This window comes from Caretta caretta, chromosome 8, assembly GCF_965140235.1.
Source record: "Caretta caretta isolate rCarCar2 chromosome 8, rCarCar1.hap1, whole genome shotgun sequence".
In the NCBI taxonomy this organism is placed as follows: Eukaryota; Metazoa; Chordata; order Testudines; family Cheloniidae; genus Caretta; species Caretta caretta.
The window spans coordinates 17003396-17018604 of record NC_134213.1 but is presented as its reverse complement, the minus strand read 5'-3'; the positions used below and the strand labels follow the sequence as shown (position 1 = coordinate 17018604).

At 43.3% G+C, this 15209-nt stretch overlaps 1 protein-coding gene and 1 long non-coding RNA gene across 3 annotated transcripts in view; one reads left to right on the top strand and one right to left on the bottom strand.

Moving 5' to 3' along the window:
• Window positions 1–2128: 2128 nt before the first annotated feature.
• Window positions 2129–6408, bottom strand: LOC125640863 (uncharacterized). Its single transcript, XR_007357929.2, has 3 exons — window positions 4796–6408; window positions 4622–4699; window positions 2129–2262 (listed from the first exon to the last, which is right to left on the bottom strand). It is a non-coding gene; the product is annotated as an uncharacterized LOC125640863 (long non-coding RNA).
• A 1160-nt stretch (window positions 6409–7568) lies between these two features.
• NR3C1 (nuclear receptor subfamily 3 group C member 1) overlaps window positions 7569–15209 on the top strand; it is a 156840-nt gene continuing 149199 nt past the window's right edge. Inside the window, exons 1-2 of one of the 2 annotated variants that reach the window (XM_048859929.2) lie at window positions 7569–8422; window positions 10902–12072. In XM_048859929.2, the coding sequence (XP_048715886.1) occupies window positions 10916–12072 (1157 nt within the window). In that variant the 5' untranslated portion in view covers window positions 7569–8422; window positions 10902–10915. Of the gene's footprint in view, window positions 8423–8675; window positions 9621–10901; window positions 12073–15209 lie in introns of those variants that run through there. The other variant, XM_048859928.2, reaches the window with a different exon arrangement.

Genomic DNA, 15209 nt, shown 5'->3' with positions numbered 1-15209 from the left:
TCATTTTCTAAAATTCTGAATAGCACTCTCATAATTCCTGATATCTGCAAATATTTAATTCGTAAATTTTTGTTTTATGCTGCTTCTGCTGTTGTTTTGACAAAATGACCACTGTGTGTATTCAGTCACCATGTGTTCATTTCCTATTCCTTTTATGTTGGTGTATAGTTCTTGTTATTCAGCATCTGATTTTTCATTCACATTACCTTTATTAATTACTGCAGAAGTCAGGAATGTCATCCATGGCTTATCTGAGTGCTTTAACCGTGTAACCTGAAATACCGTTAAATCAATCTCTTACCTAATATACTCTTCGGTCCTATCTGAACAAAGTACCCTATATCATCTGAAACTTGACCCCCTCCCCCCAATTAATTGCGAGCTGCCAATTCATTCTCTGATTTCATGAAGGTTTTGGAGAAGATCGTTGCTATCTTGTTTCATGAGCATCTCAGCAAATGATTTATGTGAAAAACTTCAATCAGGTTTTTTCTATCCTACTTCTAGCATTAAGAATGATTTAGTTCTGTCTTCAGTGGCCTCCATATCTGTGACCCATTTGTCAGTTTTACTCTTATAACTCCCTGTCAGCAGTCTGTAACTAAGGAATTTTCCTTCAGTATTTAAACTTATTTACACGGCAGCATTTTACTACTGTTGGTTTTCCATACTTCTAGTGTGGGTGCTACATTTTTTCCTATTAAAACTCTGGGCCCGCTTATCTACATCTGTTTCCATTCACATTATGCATTTTTAAACTTCAAAATTATGTGTTTTATGATCTGTGATAGATCATAATACACACAGTTTTGAAGTTTAAAAATAGGATTCTCTGTAGAGCCAGAATAATGCCAAGAAAAGACAGATTTACAGTATTTTTGTTTTGTTCCTGGTGGTCCACAAGAAAGTCCTTCAGTGCTGGCAGAAAGGCCTTTCTGATGTTCATTCTAGAATATTGTAAATGCACACACTTTTCTTTTTTCTCTGATCACAACTATATCTTTAATGGTCAAATGGCTGTCTAGATTAAATACTATCTACATCCATACATTACATAATGAACTTTGTTTAATGCCCGTATTAGGCTGTCAACATTACCAGTCACCATCCTTGAACTATTGTTATACTGTGAGTTTTAGCATCTCGAGGAGTGTTTCATCACTTATTGATACTTTTTTTTTTTAGCCCAATGTCTTGACAACTGCAAATCATTCTGATCTGTGGAATACTGTAGCAGTTCATGGAATAAGTTTGCATTCACCTGATATTAATATTTTTGGATATTCACCAGAAGTGGGCCCCAGACGGCATTACATCAGTTTTGAGAGGTTTCCAGTTCTCTCACACAGAGCTATGGATTGACTTTTAAAGACTCTAGGCCAAATTCTTCAGTGATGTCAGTGGAGTTTTCCTGGTGTAACTGAGAGCAGAATTTGATTTCATACGAGGATACTTCATGGGGAAGCCACATTGTACCTCTGTGATCTTGCTTCTGCTTTTTAGACCCTGTTTTTTACCTTTTTTTTTCCCCAAGCCATTTACAACCTCCTCAAATTAAAACTTCTAAGCTTGTGGAAAGAGCTTTTCCCTCTTATTCTGATTTAATTCCTTATCCACTTGTGGTTGCTGTTCTGCCTTTGGAAAAGTTTTAAGATGAACAAAAACATACTCCTTTTAGTTTAACCTTTTAAATTGCTTTTATATGTCATTCTTTTATAAAATAACACAAGACATTTGTATGAAAAGTGTTATTGTATAGATTTGATACAGTGAGCATGCAAAGGATTTAGGATACATGTACACCATGAATTCCACCTGGGGATTTAAAATCAAATGAGCAAATATCACCAGTATGCCTTCTGTTTAGGTTCATAGTAAATAACCAGAATATAATAGCTTTTCTGTGGCCTATGTGAAATGAGTTAGTGGTCTTAGTACAGCTCCTAGAAGATCGGCATTCACATCAGGAAAAAAGTATCCCAGATTAAATGCATTGGAACCCACATGGGCAATCTGAGCTGAACAGAGAAACCAAGGACTGAACAGATGCACAGTTAGAACTGCATATTTGCTCTGGTTGCGTCATCTACACTGGATTCCCCCCCCCCCTCAAATTTCCCACCACAGCCTGGCCATCAGTGCAGCTCCAGTAGTGGTAACAGTGGTAGTAATGCTAGGATAGGCAGTCCTCTGGGTCAGGTTTGATAGAGTAGCATTAGGAAGTGGTTCAGTGCAGGATTGGTCAGCATGCTATATACACTTCTAAAATGTAAGAATAACATTGTTACTAATCTGACCACAAGACACTTACATATATTTTCAGTTTGAGTGTAGATTAGAGGTGGTAGAGTGGTACAAAAATAAGAATATTGTTTTTAGTAATTAGAATTGCTTCTAGGTGGTTTACACTTCAAGAACCCGAAGCCTTTCTGCGTTATCTAGAAATCAGAATCTGCTGTAGTCACCGTTCACATACATTGCACAGACATACTCTGTATGCTGTCACACCTCACTAGACAATAGGAAGTGTCTGAAATGGTGTTTAACAGATTTTAAGGCCAGAGGGGACCATTTTAATCATCTAGTCTGGCTACCAGCATAATGCACTCCATAGATGTGATCCACTGATTCCTCCATCAATCTCTAACTTCTCATTGAGCTAGGGCATAGCTTTTAAAAAGACATCCAGTCTAATGTATTACATTTGTATACATTAGGGAAGACAAGGTTTAACCTAAGGTTGACCATGACCACCCAATCTACACTAGTGTGTTAAAATGCAAGTCAAAATGCATTAGCTAACACATTTTTCTAGCTTAGACATGGCCTAAGAAACTTCTGTGCAGCGCTTTGAAGGAGACCAAAGGGACAAATCATGCATCATTTTGCTCAATCACATTGGATCACTTATGTTAATGAGGCAAGAAGCCAGGTAAGCAAGATGTGGAAGTATGATAGCTTCATACTTCCACCACTCTGGAAGGCCTCCTGTGCATGAAGCTGTAGGCTCTGCACTAGCTCAGTCTCAGTAGCACTTGTAGCTAGCAGAACCATGAGTCAATAATAATTTTTCCTAGCACCATTATACACTGGAAACAGAAGTAGATATATCCAAGTGGAAATGCAATGAATTTTTCATCTGCTCTATTGTATACAAATCTGTTAAAAATGTGTTAATTTAAAAATCTGAATGAATGCATGTGCACTGCAGTGACACTAGGACAATGAGCAATATGAACTTAATATTTCACCTAAAACAAACATGAATTTCTGCTTTTGCTGCTGATTTACAACTTTCTAGCAAATTGCAAGCTTTATGAATAGTGACCAGATAACAAATACTCTGATGTTTAAAAGGTAATAAGCAAGGCATTGCACCACCTTGCAAGGTAATGCCTTGCTATGCTGATCATATTATATTACAGGAAATTACATTCAGATCTACTTAAATGTCCTCTTCATTTTAAAATGAGAAAGATATTCTTTGCTCACTGTCCTACAGTATTGTATAATGTTGCTGAGTAATGCTCCTATATATTCTGTAAGCAAGTTAAAATTTGTTTCTTCTGGATAAACAGTGAAATATTAGTATATGGTATTATTATTGTTCATTTCAGAAGGAATGTCCTACACACTACAATGCAAAACCAGCTGAAAAAGCATTTCAGTGTGATATTTTAAAATGTATCCTTTGCTGGACAGCTTAGGGAGGTGGAAAGAAGCAGGAACTGGGGTACAAATTGTCCTGAAGAGGAGTGGAGCCATATACTGTCCCAGTTCCCTCAAGCTAGCAGATACCCATGTACATCTACTCTGTACATTTGGACTCTGGTTTTTCAGAGATGGATCTCTGTGTAGGACACGGCAGTACAGTGCATACAGCAGGGTATCAATACATCAGCAAATTGAAGTAGGCCTTCTGTGTGAAGACCCAGATGATTAACGGCAATGATCCATGATTTCCCCCAAGATTTTTAGTGCTTCACATAGCCTCTTCTGTGACTTATATTCTAGGTTCTCATATAGCCCATCATAATATCTGAGTGCCTGGTCACCTCTGAGCACCTGGTAACACATTCCTCCTAAGATTCCTTCAGTACTCATGGATATTGTAACTTTGGTCTTCCATTCCCACCATTTTTTTTTTTTTTTTTGCTGGTGGAAAGCATGGGGCACGTGTTTTATTTTAGGTTACAAATCCATTGCATCATTCCCCAAAAGAGTGGAGGCCTGCACTGCAATGTCATTTCATATTTGGCAGTCCAAAATAGTTTTTAGGATAAAGATGATTATACAGAAATGTCTCTAGGTTTTAAAGTGCCTTTGTCCAATAACTGTGATGTAAATTAATGTGAAATTGACTCGTATGCATTTATACTGCATATTTAGATATGTATTAATATCCTCTTGGAAAATGTAACATTCAAAAACATAAATAAAAATCTTGTCTGTTTTTAAGAGTTCAGAGCATTTAGCTGCTTGTCAATTTTTAGCTAAGAAATCTTCCACCCCCAAATATGCCCCCCCAACATCTAAAATGCAGAGGAGACAAATATTTCTTTGCTTTGGGCCACATAAGTTAAACAACTTTAATTAAAATATTACTACAACTAGTGCTTACAATGCCTGACACGTTTTGCTTGTGAACAGTACAATTCAAATCCAAGCATCATTTCAGCATTTTCCTCCAGTTTTTTCCCTGCTAAAAGAAAAGTCATTAGTCACCCATGCTCACAGACTTAACCATCACTTTTCCAGAGAAATCAGAATAGAATAAGATGGTTTTCTCACTTACAATATGCACACAAATATTCCTATATCTCTGTGATCCCCTGTGGAGGCATGAGAGCAGAATGCTTTATTTAAAGGTCAGCTTCCGAAGAGTAAATGACCAAGTCTCTCATTTTCTGTTAAAAATGAAAATCAGAGTTTTTAAAACCTAAAAAGGGTGGGCAGAGATGTCCAGAACCACATGGGCCTGCAGATCTTAATCTTTTTTTTTTTTAACGGAATCCTTTTCAACATACTATAATAAACATTCCTTTTTATTTAACATCAGCAAGCTCAGGAAAGGATACTAACAATATTAGTAGAGAATTACAGGTGCCCAGGTACCATGGTTCTTAGGGCCCTGTAAGGACCTAGATAGAAAGAAGTATGGCAAAGATTTTCAAGATGACCACCGATTTTATGTATCTAACGTAAAACAATTTAAAGAAGCCCTGTTTTTCAGAGTGTGCATAGTACTTATTAATCACTTTTGAAGACTATGGTCAATTGTTTCTGTTAGTTTGATTGTCATCTTCATAGCTAGACAACTGCTGCTTTTTCACACACACAAATGTATTAGTCATCCCCAGAAATTATAGCAAGTCCACAAGAAAAAGAGGATCACCTGCCTTACACACCCAAAGAGGCAACCTATTTCCTATCATCTCTTACTTCTCAGGGGCCAGTATACTCTTGGGATATTGTGTTTAGCGTCAGTGTTTTTCTTTAATTTTTGTTTTTCTTTTGCAGTTTCCTATCAGCCTGTGTCCTGCCTTTGCAGTGGATGAACTTGATGGTCTAGCTGGACTCCAACTTCTGAGATCCCCATAACAAGGTGAATAAACTTTAGCTGCTAATTTGAAAGGCATTTCCTTGTATGTTTTGTTATTTATTTACTATTTGAGCAGTATCCCTTCACTGTTTTACCCTCCACTATCTTAGTTCATCTGTTCAGAGCTTGTTATAGCTACTTCAGTGAAAGTAGTGTATAGACCATCCACTCCTGTGGAAAAATCTACCGAAATCATGGTTTCCCCTCTTGGCAATTCCTGCTATGCATTACATGAAGGCAATGGTGTTTGGAGTCCTGCGGAGTTTGTAGATGTAAGGCCTCCCAAACATACATATCCAGGGGATGCACAGGGGATCTGTGGAAAAAAGTGACAACTGCTGTCTTTACACTTCATCATTGCTCCCTCCTATTGCCATTGGCTAAACCCTCCTGCAGCTGTTCATCAGCAGCCACAGTCAGGGAATTAATGCAACTCCCACCTGAACCATATAAATTCCCAGGGATTTCAATGCAGAAATGTGGCCAACCTACAGAAGTCAGTGTTAAAGTGAGAGGACAGTGTCCTGCTTCATTTCAGCCCTGCCCCCCCACAACTGTTCTGAGCCCCAACTCAAAGGGACATCCGTAGGATCCCAGAGAAGGGAGAGAATGATTCTGTAAAGGGTGGGGCCATTTCTAGTAGGAAGGGAGCAATCCTGCTTGATGAGAATGGTTAAACTGTCATTGCTTATGAGGGGTCAGGTCCTCCATTTCTCCCCCAGGCTCCTTTCTCTCCACCCTCTTTACCACTCTCTTCCCTCCCCTAATCTTACCCTTCATGCATCATTTTTTATCTTCCTCCTCCATGTTTTATGCCCCATACATCCCCCCTCCAAGATTTGGACTCTCATTCTCTTCAGCTCAAGTTTTACTACCCCAGAATTGTCCCCATATTTACCCCATTGCACCGCCTATTCTGGGCTTTCCTCTTCAATGCTGCCCCTTGCTACCAGGAGCATGCAGGAGTGGTAATGCTGCTATTTTGAAGAAATGCTCTTTAGTGCTACTGAAGATAGAAACATATTAGGGCTGAAACAGCTTTAGTCCACCATCTATCACTGATTTCCCTGTCCCCGCAAGATCTGTTAATATGCTGCCAGGGACAGGCTTGACTGGTAGGTAGCTCCAATAGGAAGAAGTGGGAGCTGTCCAGAAGACAAACAAAAAATTAACTTGAACAGAAAATTTGTTTAAGCTGAGAGGTCTGATGATGGTGCAGCATCCAGGAGCAGAGACAGTAGGTGGCAGAGAGAGAGAGAGAGAGTGATTTGGTTGCCTTTAGCATTGAGATTATAGTTGAAACCATAGGAATGGATGAGTTTGCCCAGGGAAAGACTGGAGGAAGAAGAGGATGGGACTGAAGACAGAAGTCTGAGGGACAGTGGCAGGGAGGGGAAGAGAAGGGTTGGAACCACCGGTGGAACAGCAGGTGAGATAGGATCAGAGGACAGAGCAGCCACAACCAGGGATGCCTGTGTGAGAGAATATGTGAAAGAGCAAGGAGTGATCAACCTTACCAAAAGGAGCTGATTAATGAGGAACATAGAGCAGAGGATCTAATGTTCAGATACCTAGAGCGCTGCAAATCCGCGGGTCATTTTTGCGGATTGGATGCGGATCCAAATTCTGTATCTGCGCACCGCTCTATAGCTACCCTGGTGACAGGCATGCTGGAAACACAGTAACTGACAGAAAGATAAAACCTTCCCCAGTGTAACAGGGAGAGAAAGAAGTGATCACCAGGCAGCCTTCTCCGGTGCAAAAAAAAAAGGGTGTGTGTGTGTATATATAAGCCGCTTGCAACCTTCTTCCCCACCCCACGCAAAAAGACGGAGTCTCTGCCACCTCCCCTAGGAGCGGGGGTCTCCAGCCACCTCTCGGGCGGGCGGGTGTCGCCACGCCGCAGACCCAGGAGCAGCAGCCCCGGGCTCCCTCCTTAGCTCAGGAAACGATCAAGTGGAAAGGGGAAGAAACGGGGCCGCCGGTGGCTTCCCCCCCGTGACCAACCAGGGGCTGCCCAACCCAGCCCGAGCCCTGCGCCAGGCCAGCTCCGCCTCGCCTCAGCCCCCCCATCAGCAGCCTTGTCCGCCCCCCAGCCAGGCCAGCCCCCGCCCAGCCAGCGCTGAGGACTCGGAGGCCCCGTCCCAACAGCGGGAGGGGGCAGGGACGGAAGGGGAGCGAGGAGAAGGAAGCCGCGGGAAGGAAAAGCAGCTCGCAGGGGGAGTTTGTAGCGGCGGGGCGGGGGTAGGAGCCGGGAAGGGGAGCGAGGGAGGGTGGTTGGGGCGCAGTTGGCAGCCGGCTCAGCCAACAGGTTGCACCGTTCCCCCGTGTCCTTCCCCGGCTTTGCCCCGCGGGGACAAGTGAGTGCTGACTGCCCCTCTCCGCCGAGCGAGCGCAGCGCTGCCTCCCTGCCCGAGTGCGCTCCCGCCGCCGCACGTCTGGGAGGAGGCGGCCGCCGCCGTCCTCCATTTTGTGGCGGGGCCGAGCGCGGCTAGAGTCGCGGGCCGCCTGGGGCAAGGAGGGACGGTCCGTCCGGGCGTGAGGCGCAGACGGGAGCGGGCGAAGGCTGCGGAGCGCCGCCAGCGCCGGCTGAGGAAGGCGGGAGGAGTGTCTGGGCAGACTCGGGCGCGGGGCTGCTCGGGCCGGGTGGGATTTCGGGCTCTCCCCTCGCAGGGGCGGCTGTTCCTCCGCCGCTGCCGCTCGCCCCTCACCGCTCTTCCTTCCGCGCGCCGACTTGTTTATTCCTCCCCGATCGCCGCCGCGGCGGGAGCCATGGACGTGGGTGGCTAGAGGAGCCAGCGGGCCCCCCCCCCGGACAAGGTAAGGGGAGTTTGACCGGGGGGAGGGGGGCTCCGAGCCCCGAAGGGGAGCCGCGGGGGGAGGAGTGCCTCCCGTTTTGGTGACCCCCTCAAACTTTTTGGGAACTGTGGGGAGTCGCGTCCTCGGGCAGAAGGGGGGGGGTAGCTCCGCCAAGCGCGGCCCCCTCCCCCGAGCCTGTCAGAGCGTGGGGCGGGGCTGGGACTGGGAACCGCGTCCCTTTCCTTTGGGCCGCTTTACTGTAAATCGTTATCGTTCAGTCTGGAGGTGGGACAAGTGGGGTGACTCGGCCGTGCCAAGCCCGTGCCCGATCCAGCCCCTTTAAGAGGCCGACTTAAGTGCTTCTTGAACACAGCAGATGGTTTTGTATTTGTGCGAGTTATTTCCTCCCGGAGGATTGGGGGCGGGCGGGCGGGGGGTGAATCCCCTCCGCTCTGTTTGGTTTTATTGATATATTTGTATTGCTCGGTGTTCTTGTGATCGATGAAGAATTCCCTTCCAACCAACAAACGTGGCTGATGGCTTGATCTTTTTCTGGGGTTGGGCGGCAAAGAAAGGGAAGAGCCGAGAGGGGCTGGAAAGCGCCCGAGTTGGCGACTTTTGTAGCAGGCGCTGGTGGTGTTTGGCAGAAGTGGGCGTGCCAGGAGAAAGCCCAACAGGTCTCCTCCACACCTTTCTCCTCTGAAAACTGCTCTTCGCAAAGGGGGATTTATTTCACTTCAACGAGTATAAATATTAGCGGATTTCCCCTCCCCCCCCCCATCCCTCTTCCTCCCAGTTAAATCGAATCGTGCTGCTAGGTTTTTTTGGCATGCTGGTTATTTTGGCCGTGTATTGCGTTATGACATTGGGTTTTTGCAAACCTGTGAAATGCAGTAACTCCAGTTCTCTACTGCTCCCCCCAGCCCACCTCTTCTGCTCCCCCCCACACCTCCCACCACCACCAGAACCTGCTTTTTCCCCGATTTATTTTGTGGCGTTTACTTTAAATGGCTGAATAATATTTCAGTGTTGTTTTCAACTTTAAAAGAGAGGATGTTGCTGAAGGACTCGTTTCAATTTTGCACTCGCTGATTTGGTTTCGAGTTCGGCGGCAGCTGTCAGGAAAGCGGCGTGGAAATACAATAGGCAGCATTTGTGTGTATGTGTGTGTGTGTACGTACGTATGTACGTACATGTTCTCACCTAAACACCCTGCAAGGTGAGGGGAAGCTAGAAGATTCTTCTGTGCACTGTTAATCGTATTTTAATGCTTTATGTTAACTTTATTTGGGGCATAAGAAAGCTCATTCTTTTAAACTTCTAGGGCGGGAGGGTTCATCCATACAATTACATTTTAATCCGTGTTGCCTTAACTTGACATTTGAAAATATTTTTGCACATAAGAGCACCTATTGATTGTTGATTGCAGTCTGAACTTTTTGTGTACAGAAAGCATGAACTTCTTCATACAGACATAGCAGGGTGTCTTATTTTCCTGATCAGCATGGGCCCCAAAGTGAAGAGGGTTTAAAATTAAGATGGATGTAAATTTATTATGGACACTTTAAGAGACCATACTACGCTAATTATTTCAACACCTTAAGTGAACGGCAATGAAACTGATCATAAGCACAAATTTTAAGGAAGGAAATATGCATGGTTGAAATTTACATAGTAGTGTTGGATGTAATCAAAATAAGACTTTATTTTTCCTTTAGATGTTTATTGGAAGATCAGGAAATGAGGGTTGTAATTTTTTTTTTAAAAGCTTCCATTTTGTGTTCAGATTTCAGGGTGTATAAGTTACATTTGAGAACTCTTTGGGAGCAGTGATCATCTGATCAGAAGTTAGCAAACTTTCCATCTTTTATATATATACATACATAATTTCTGATGGAAAGGTTACAGTAGTAGATCAGAGAGCGGTAGTAATACAATTGGGTTGTGTGTCTAGTCAGGCAGTGGGGAATTTGTGAGGAAGCAGGTGGAGAATTCTAACAGTGATTTACCCATGCCAGCAGATGCATCTGAACTCTCCAGAAAAAGGGGAGATTGATTTGGAAAGGGAGGTTGTAATAATATATTGTCTTCTAAAAAAGAAAAGTGCATTGCAAGCCTAATTAAGGTTTTAAAAAAACACACATAAGCAATTGTAACTTAGTTAATTAAAGACATTATTAATCTGATATTCCTTTTATTGGACAGATAAATAGCTGAGATAGGTGGAATTGTGAAAAATTAATCTTGAGGGAGGGCGGGGGGAAAAGTCAGTTTGCCTGCTATTACTACAGAACCAGAGTTCAGAAAAGCTTTTAAATATAGTCAATGTTATAGTTACCAGCAGTCAAATTTGTTCAGTGACAGCAAGAAATGTTAGGCTTGTGTAAAATCAATCTGCTGTGGCTAAACTAGGTTCACCATGCTGCTAATCTGCGTTTCTTGTGTTGTGAAAACATTTACTACTGTGCTAACTGCACAAATATCTTTCTTCTTTTAATAGCCAGTGTTAAAATAATGGACCCCAAAGAATCACTAAGCCCCTCGGATGGGGAGGAAGCAGGGAAAAATGTGCACTTCAGTGACAAAGGAAGGACTGTGATGGACTTTCGTCCAACCTTCAGGGGTGGAGCTACTGTCAGGGCTCCTGCATCTACATCTCCCCTGCCTGCGTCTTCTCAGTCGGATTCTAAACAGCAGTCTGTTTTGGGTGACTTCTCAAAAGGACTAGTAAGCAATGCGCCTCAGCCGGATCTTTCAAAGGCAGTGTTGCTCTCAATGGGACTCTATATGGGGGAGACAGAGTCAAAAGTGATGGGAAATGAACTTGGATTTCCACAGCAGGGCCAAATTGGCATCTCTTCTGGGGAGACAGATTTCAGGCTCTTGGAAGAAAGCATTGCAAGCTTGAACAAGTCCTCAAGCCTGGCAGAGGGCTCAAAGGGGACAGTATCTGTTGCGGTGCCCCTTGAGCAGGACTTCCCAATTATGGCTAACAGCAGTCTCCCTTTAGGCCAGGCTGGCACTAATGGTGGCAACTTGAAATTGTTTTCTGAAGACCAAAGCACCTTTGATATTCTGCAGGATTTAGAATTGCCACCAGTGTCGCCAGGTAAGGAACCAAATGGGAGCCCATGGAGACTGGACCCATTGCTAGATGAAGGGGATTTGTTGTCTCCTATGACTGCGGATGAGGCATTTCTCCTTGAAGGAAATGCAAGTGAAGATTGCAAGCCTCCCATTTTACCAGACACTAAGCCTAAAATTAATGAGCATGGAGATCTTTCACCCAGCCCCAAAATGCAGATGCCTCAAGTGAAGACAGAAAAGGAAGACTTCATTGAACTCTGCACCCCCGGGGTAATAAAACAAGAGAAAATGGGCCCAGTTTATTGTCAAGCTAATTTTTCTGGGTCTAACCTAATGGGTAATAAAATGTCTGCCATTTCTGTCCATGGCGTCAGTACTTCTGGAGGACAGTTATATCATTATGACTTGAATACCGCATCTCTCTCTCAACAGCAGGATCAGAAACCAGTTTTTAATGTCATTCCATCTCTTCCTGCTGGTTCAGAAAATTGGAATAGGTGCCAGGGATCTGGGGATGACAATATGACCCCCTTGGGAACCCTGAACTTTTCTGGCAGACCTGTTTTTTCTAATGGCTATTTGAGGTAAGAGTAGTTTTATTTCTAATTTTATTAAAATATTAGAAATATAGCTATTCAGCATTGTAATTTAAATGAGCTGACTTTTCTTTAAAGTTGGTCATCTTTTCTCTGTCATTTGTAACCTTCGGTTTTCATAGCAGACTTCATTTCACGTACACAGTATAGAAGAAAAGTAATTTTATTTGTTCATCTATGGGTGTAAGAAAATTACTGGTATTCTGTTTATAAAGCACACTACAACAGATTACATAAGGGGAAAATATGAAGACTCAATAGAGATCTACTACACAAAATGATTCAGACCAATTTGTAAGCATATGGAAAAGTCATTTTACTTTCAGGAATTAGGGGTTTAATAATTATATCCTCTTTTTCTTTCTTTTCAATGTTACTCTGAATGTTCATCACAAAAATAATTTGCTTGCTGGGAAAGTTTGTAGAGTTAGATTTTAAGTTGAACTAGGTTTATCTTGGTGTTTTATTTATTGTACAGTACACAGGACAACAAAATTCCAAGTTTGAAAGCCATAGCAGTTGTTTGTTTAATAGCAACATATAAAAGATAAGGTAGAGGTGGGCAAACTACGGCCTGCGGGCCACGTCCGGCCCGCGAGACCATTCTGCCCGGACTTTGAGCTCCCGGCCGGGGAGGCTAGCCTCCGGCCCCTCCCTCGCTGTGGCCCCTCCCTGTAGCCACGCCGCCTTGCAGGCAGCGCTGTGGGCGACGGGACTGCGCGCTCCTGCAGGGCAGCGCGACAGAGTGTCTGGCTCTGGCCGGGTGGTACGGCTGCCAGACATGCTGCTCTGGTAAGGGGGCCGGAGGGTCCCGGGGGGCAGTCAGGGGACAGGGAGCAGGGGGCGGTTGATAGGTGTGGGAGTCCTGGGGGGCCTGTCGGAGGCAGTTGGATGGGGTGGAGATTCAGGGGGGGGGCAGTCAGGGGACGGGGGAACAGGGAGGGTTGGAAAGGCATGGGAGTCCCAGGGAGTCTGTCAGGGGGCAGTGGTGTGGATAGGGGTCGGGGCGGTCAGGGGACAGGGAGCAGGGGGCGTTGGATAGGGGGTGGAATCCGGGGGGGGGGCGGTTGTTGGGGTGGGGGTCCCGGAGGGGGCGGTCAGGGGACAAGGAGCAGGGGGGTTGGATGGGTCGGGAGTTCTGAGGGGGGCAGTCAGGAGGTGGGGAGTGGGAAGGGTCAGATAGGGCATGGGGCCAGGCTGTTTGGGGAGGCACAGCCTTCCCTACCCGGCCCGCCATACAGTTTTGCAACCCCAATGTGGCCCTCGGGCCAAAAAGTTTGCCCACCCCTGAGGTAAAGGTATTTGCAGTAAGATTCAGCTGCATCTGGCAATCCAGGTTTGCAAAATTTAACTGTGGAACTGAATCAGAGGAACATTTTGATTCACAAATAAAAATAACCATTTTGTTAAAATTGATACTAACACTCCAAAAGTTATTTTGGGATGGCCATTTAAAAAAATTATATGTATTCTTGAATTAAGGTCTGTAAGGGCTGGGAAATAACACATTCCACTCCTGGATGAGAAACATACGGTAGTGCCAATTCTTTTCCCAAATTTTTTTCAGTGAGCAGCCATCCGTTTCCTCCTTACCCATTCACACCACAGGTGCTTGACCTAACCTTTGTAGGAACACCTATTTTTAAGTGGTATGGCTTCAGTAGTTCTTTATTTCTTATATAGAATGTATTCCTAGGAACATTTGTTGAGGTATCTGTCTCAATGAATTGTCAGCTTTCACTGAATTTTTGTGTAGTCTGTTTTAGAAATCTACAACTATTGGCTTTATGCATAAACACTTTTTATGAAAGCGGCAAAGAGTCCTGTGGCACCTTATAGACTAACAGACGTACTGGAGCATGAGCTTTCGTGGGTGAATACTGACGAAGTGGGTATTCACCCACGAAAGCTTATGCTCCAATATGTCTCCAATACGTCTGTTAGTCTATAAGGTGCCACAGGACTCTTAGCCTGGATCAGTGAAAGTGGCAAACACGGCTACCCCTCTGATACTTTTTATGAAGAAAACCATATTTCTGATTTTTTTTTTGAATTTTTTATTTTAATACTGTGTTAGTTTTCTGCTAGTTACAAGTTAGTGGCTGGAGATCTTACTGGTGTACAAATACAGCTTTCAAAGCTACACCTTTTCCATTCACATTGAAATGAGACATATTATAAATTGCTTATCGTAGTTTTTTTGATTTTTCAAGTATGCGTAGTTGATGCTTCAGGAAGTGACCCTTTTACCAACTTTTGTTCCTGGGATTCCTTGGCAGTATTGAATTTTTTAAAATCATAAATGTCTTTTTCTTTGTTAGAGTTTTACAGCAATTTGTAGTGTAGGGAACCTGGGAAATTTCAGAGAATTATAGAAATTTCAGAGAACTAGAATTATACCAGAATGGAAATACTGCACTTTGAATATTTAGAGTCCTTGTATTATTCCTTTTGATAAGTTAATTAAAAGTATTTGGTGGTGGTAGCCCTTGAGACTTGTAATTTCCTTGCACATTAAAAATAATCATATGTTGCATTTTATGATGAGCATTATAAAACCAATATGTAATCGAATAAGAAAAACAAAGCTTTCAAATTTGAGATTTTAACTTCAGTAGACAAGTGTAGAAAAATCCCACTGTAAAGATCCACATGGAAATAATAATCTATAAATTAATGCTGTGTAAATTGTCAGACCACCCTTATAAGGTTTTTTTCTGCATCATTAGTGGATTTTTTTTTTTCACTTTTATATTACAGGGTGAAGTTAAGGATGACTACAGTTTGGTTGTTAGGAATAGTTCACATTTAAATATGTTAATGAGAAATGCATTAGTTGGATGTATTTATTTCACCGATTTTATGTATTATATTTTTGTCACTAGGTTAGTTGCTTTAGTGTTCTTTTCTAGTAATTTGTGTGTAGAATGTATCTAGTCCAAATTAACTAGAAAGAGCAGCATTTCATATTTGTTGCTGCTGCTATTATGAGGCAGACTTGAGCAATGTGTTTAAAATTTTCCATTGGGAAATACTGTATTTCACTAATCAAACTCCATACAAGGGTCCAGTGGAGCCCCTTGAAGGATGGGACCCATAACAGAAGACAGGGTGGATTGAGCTAA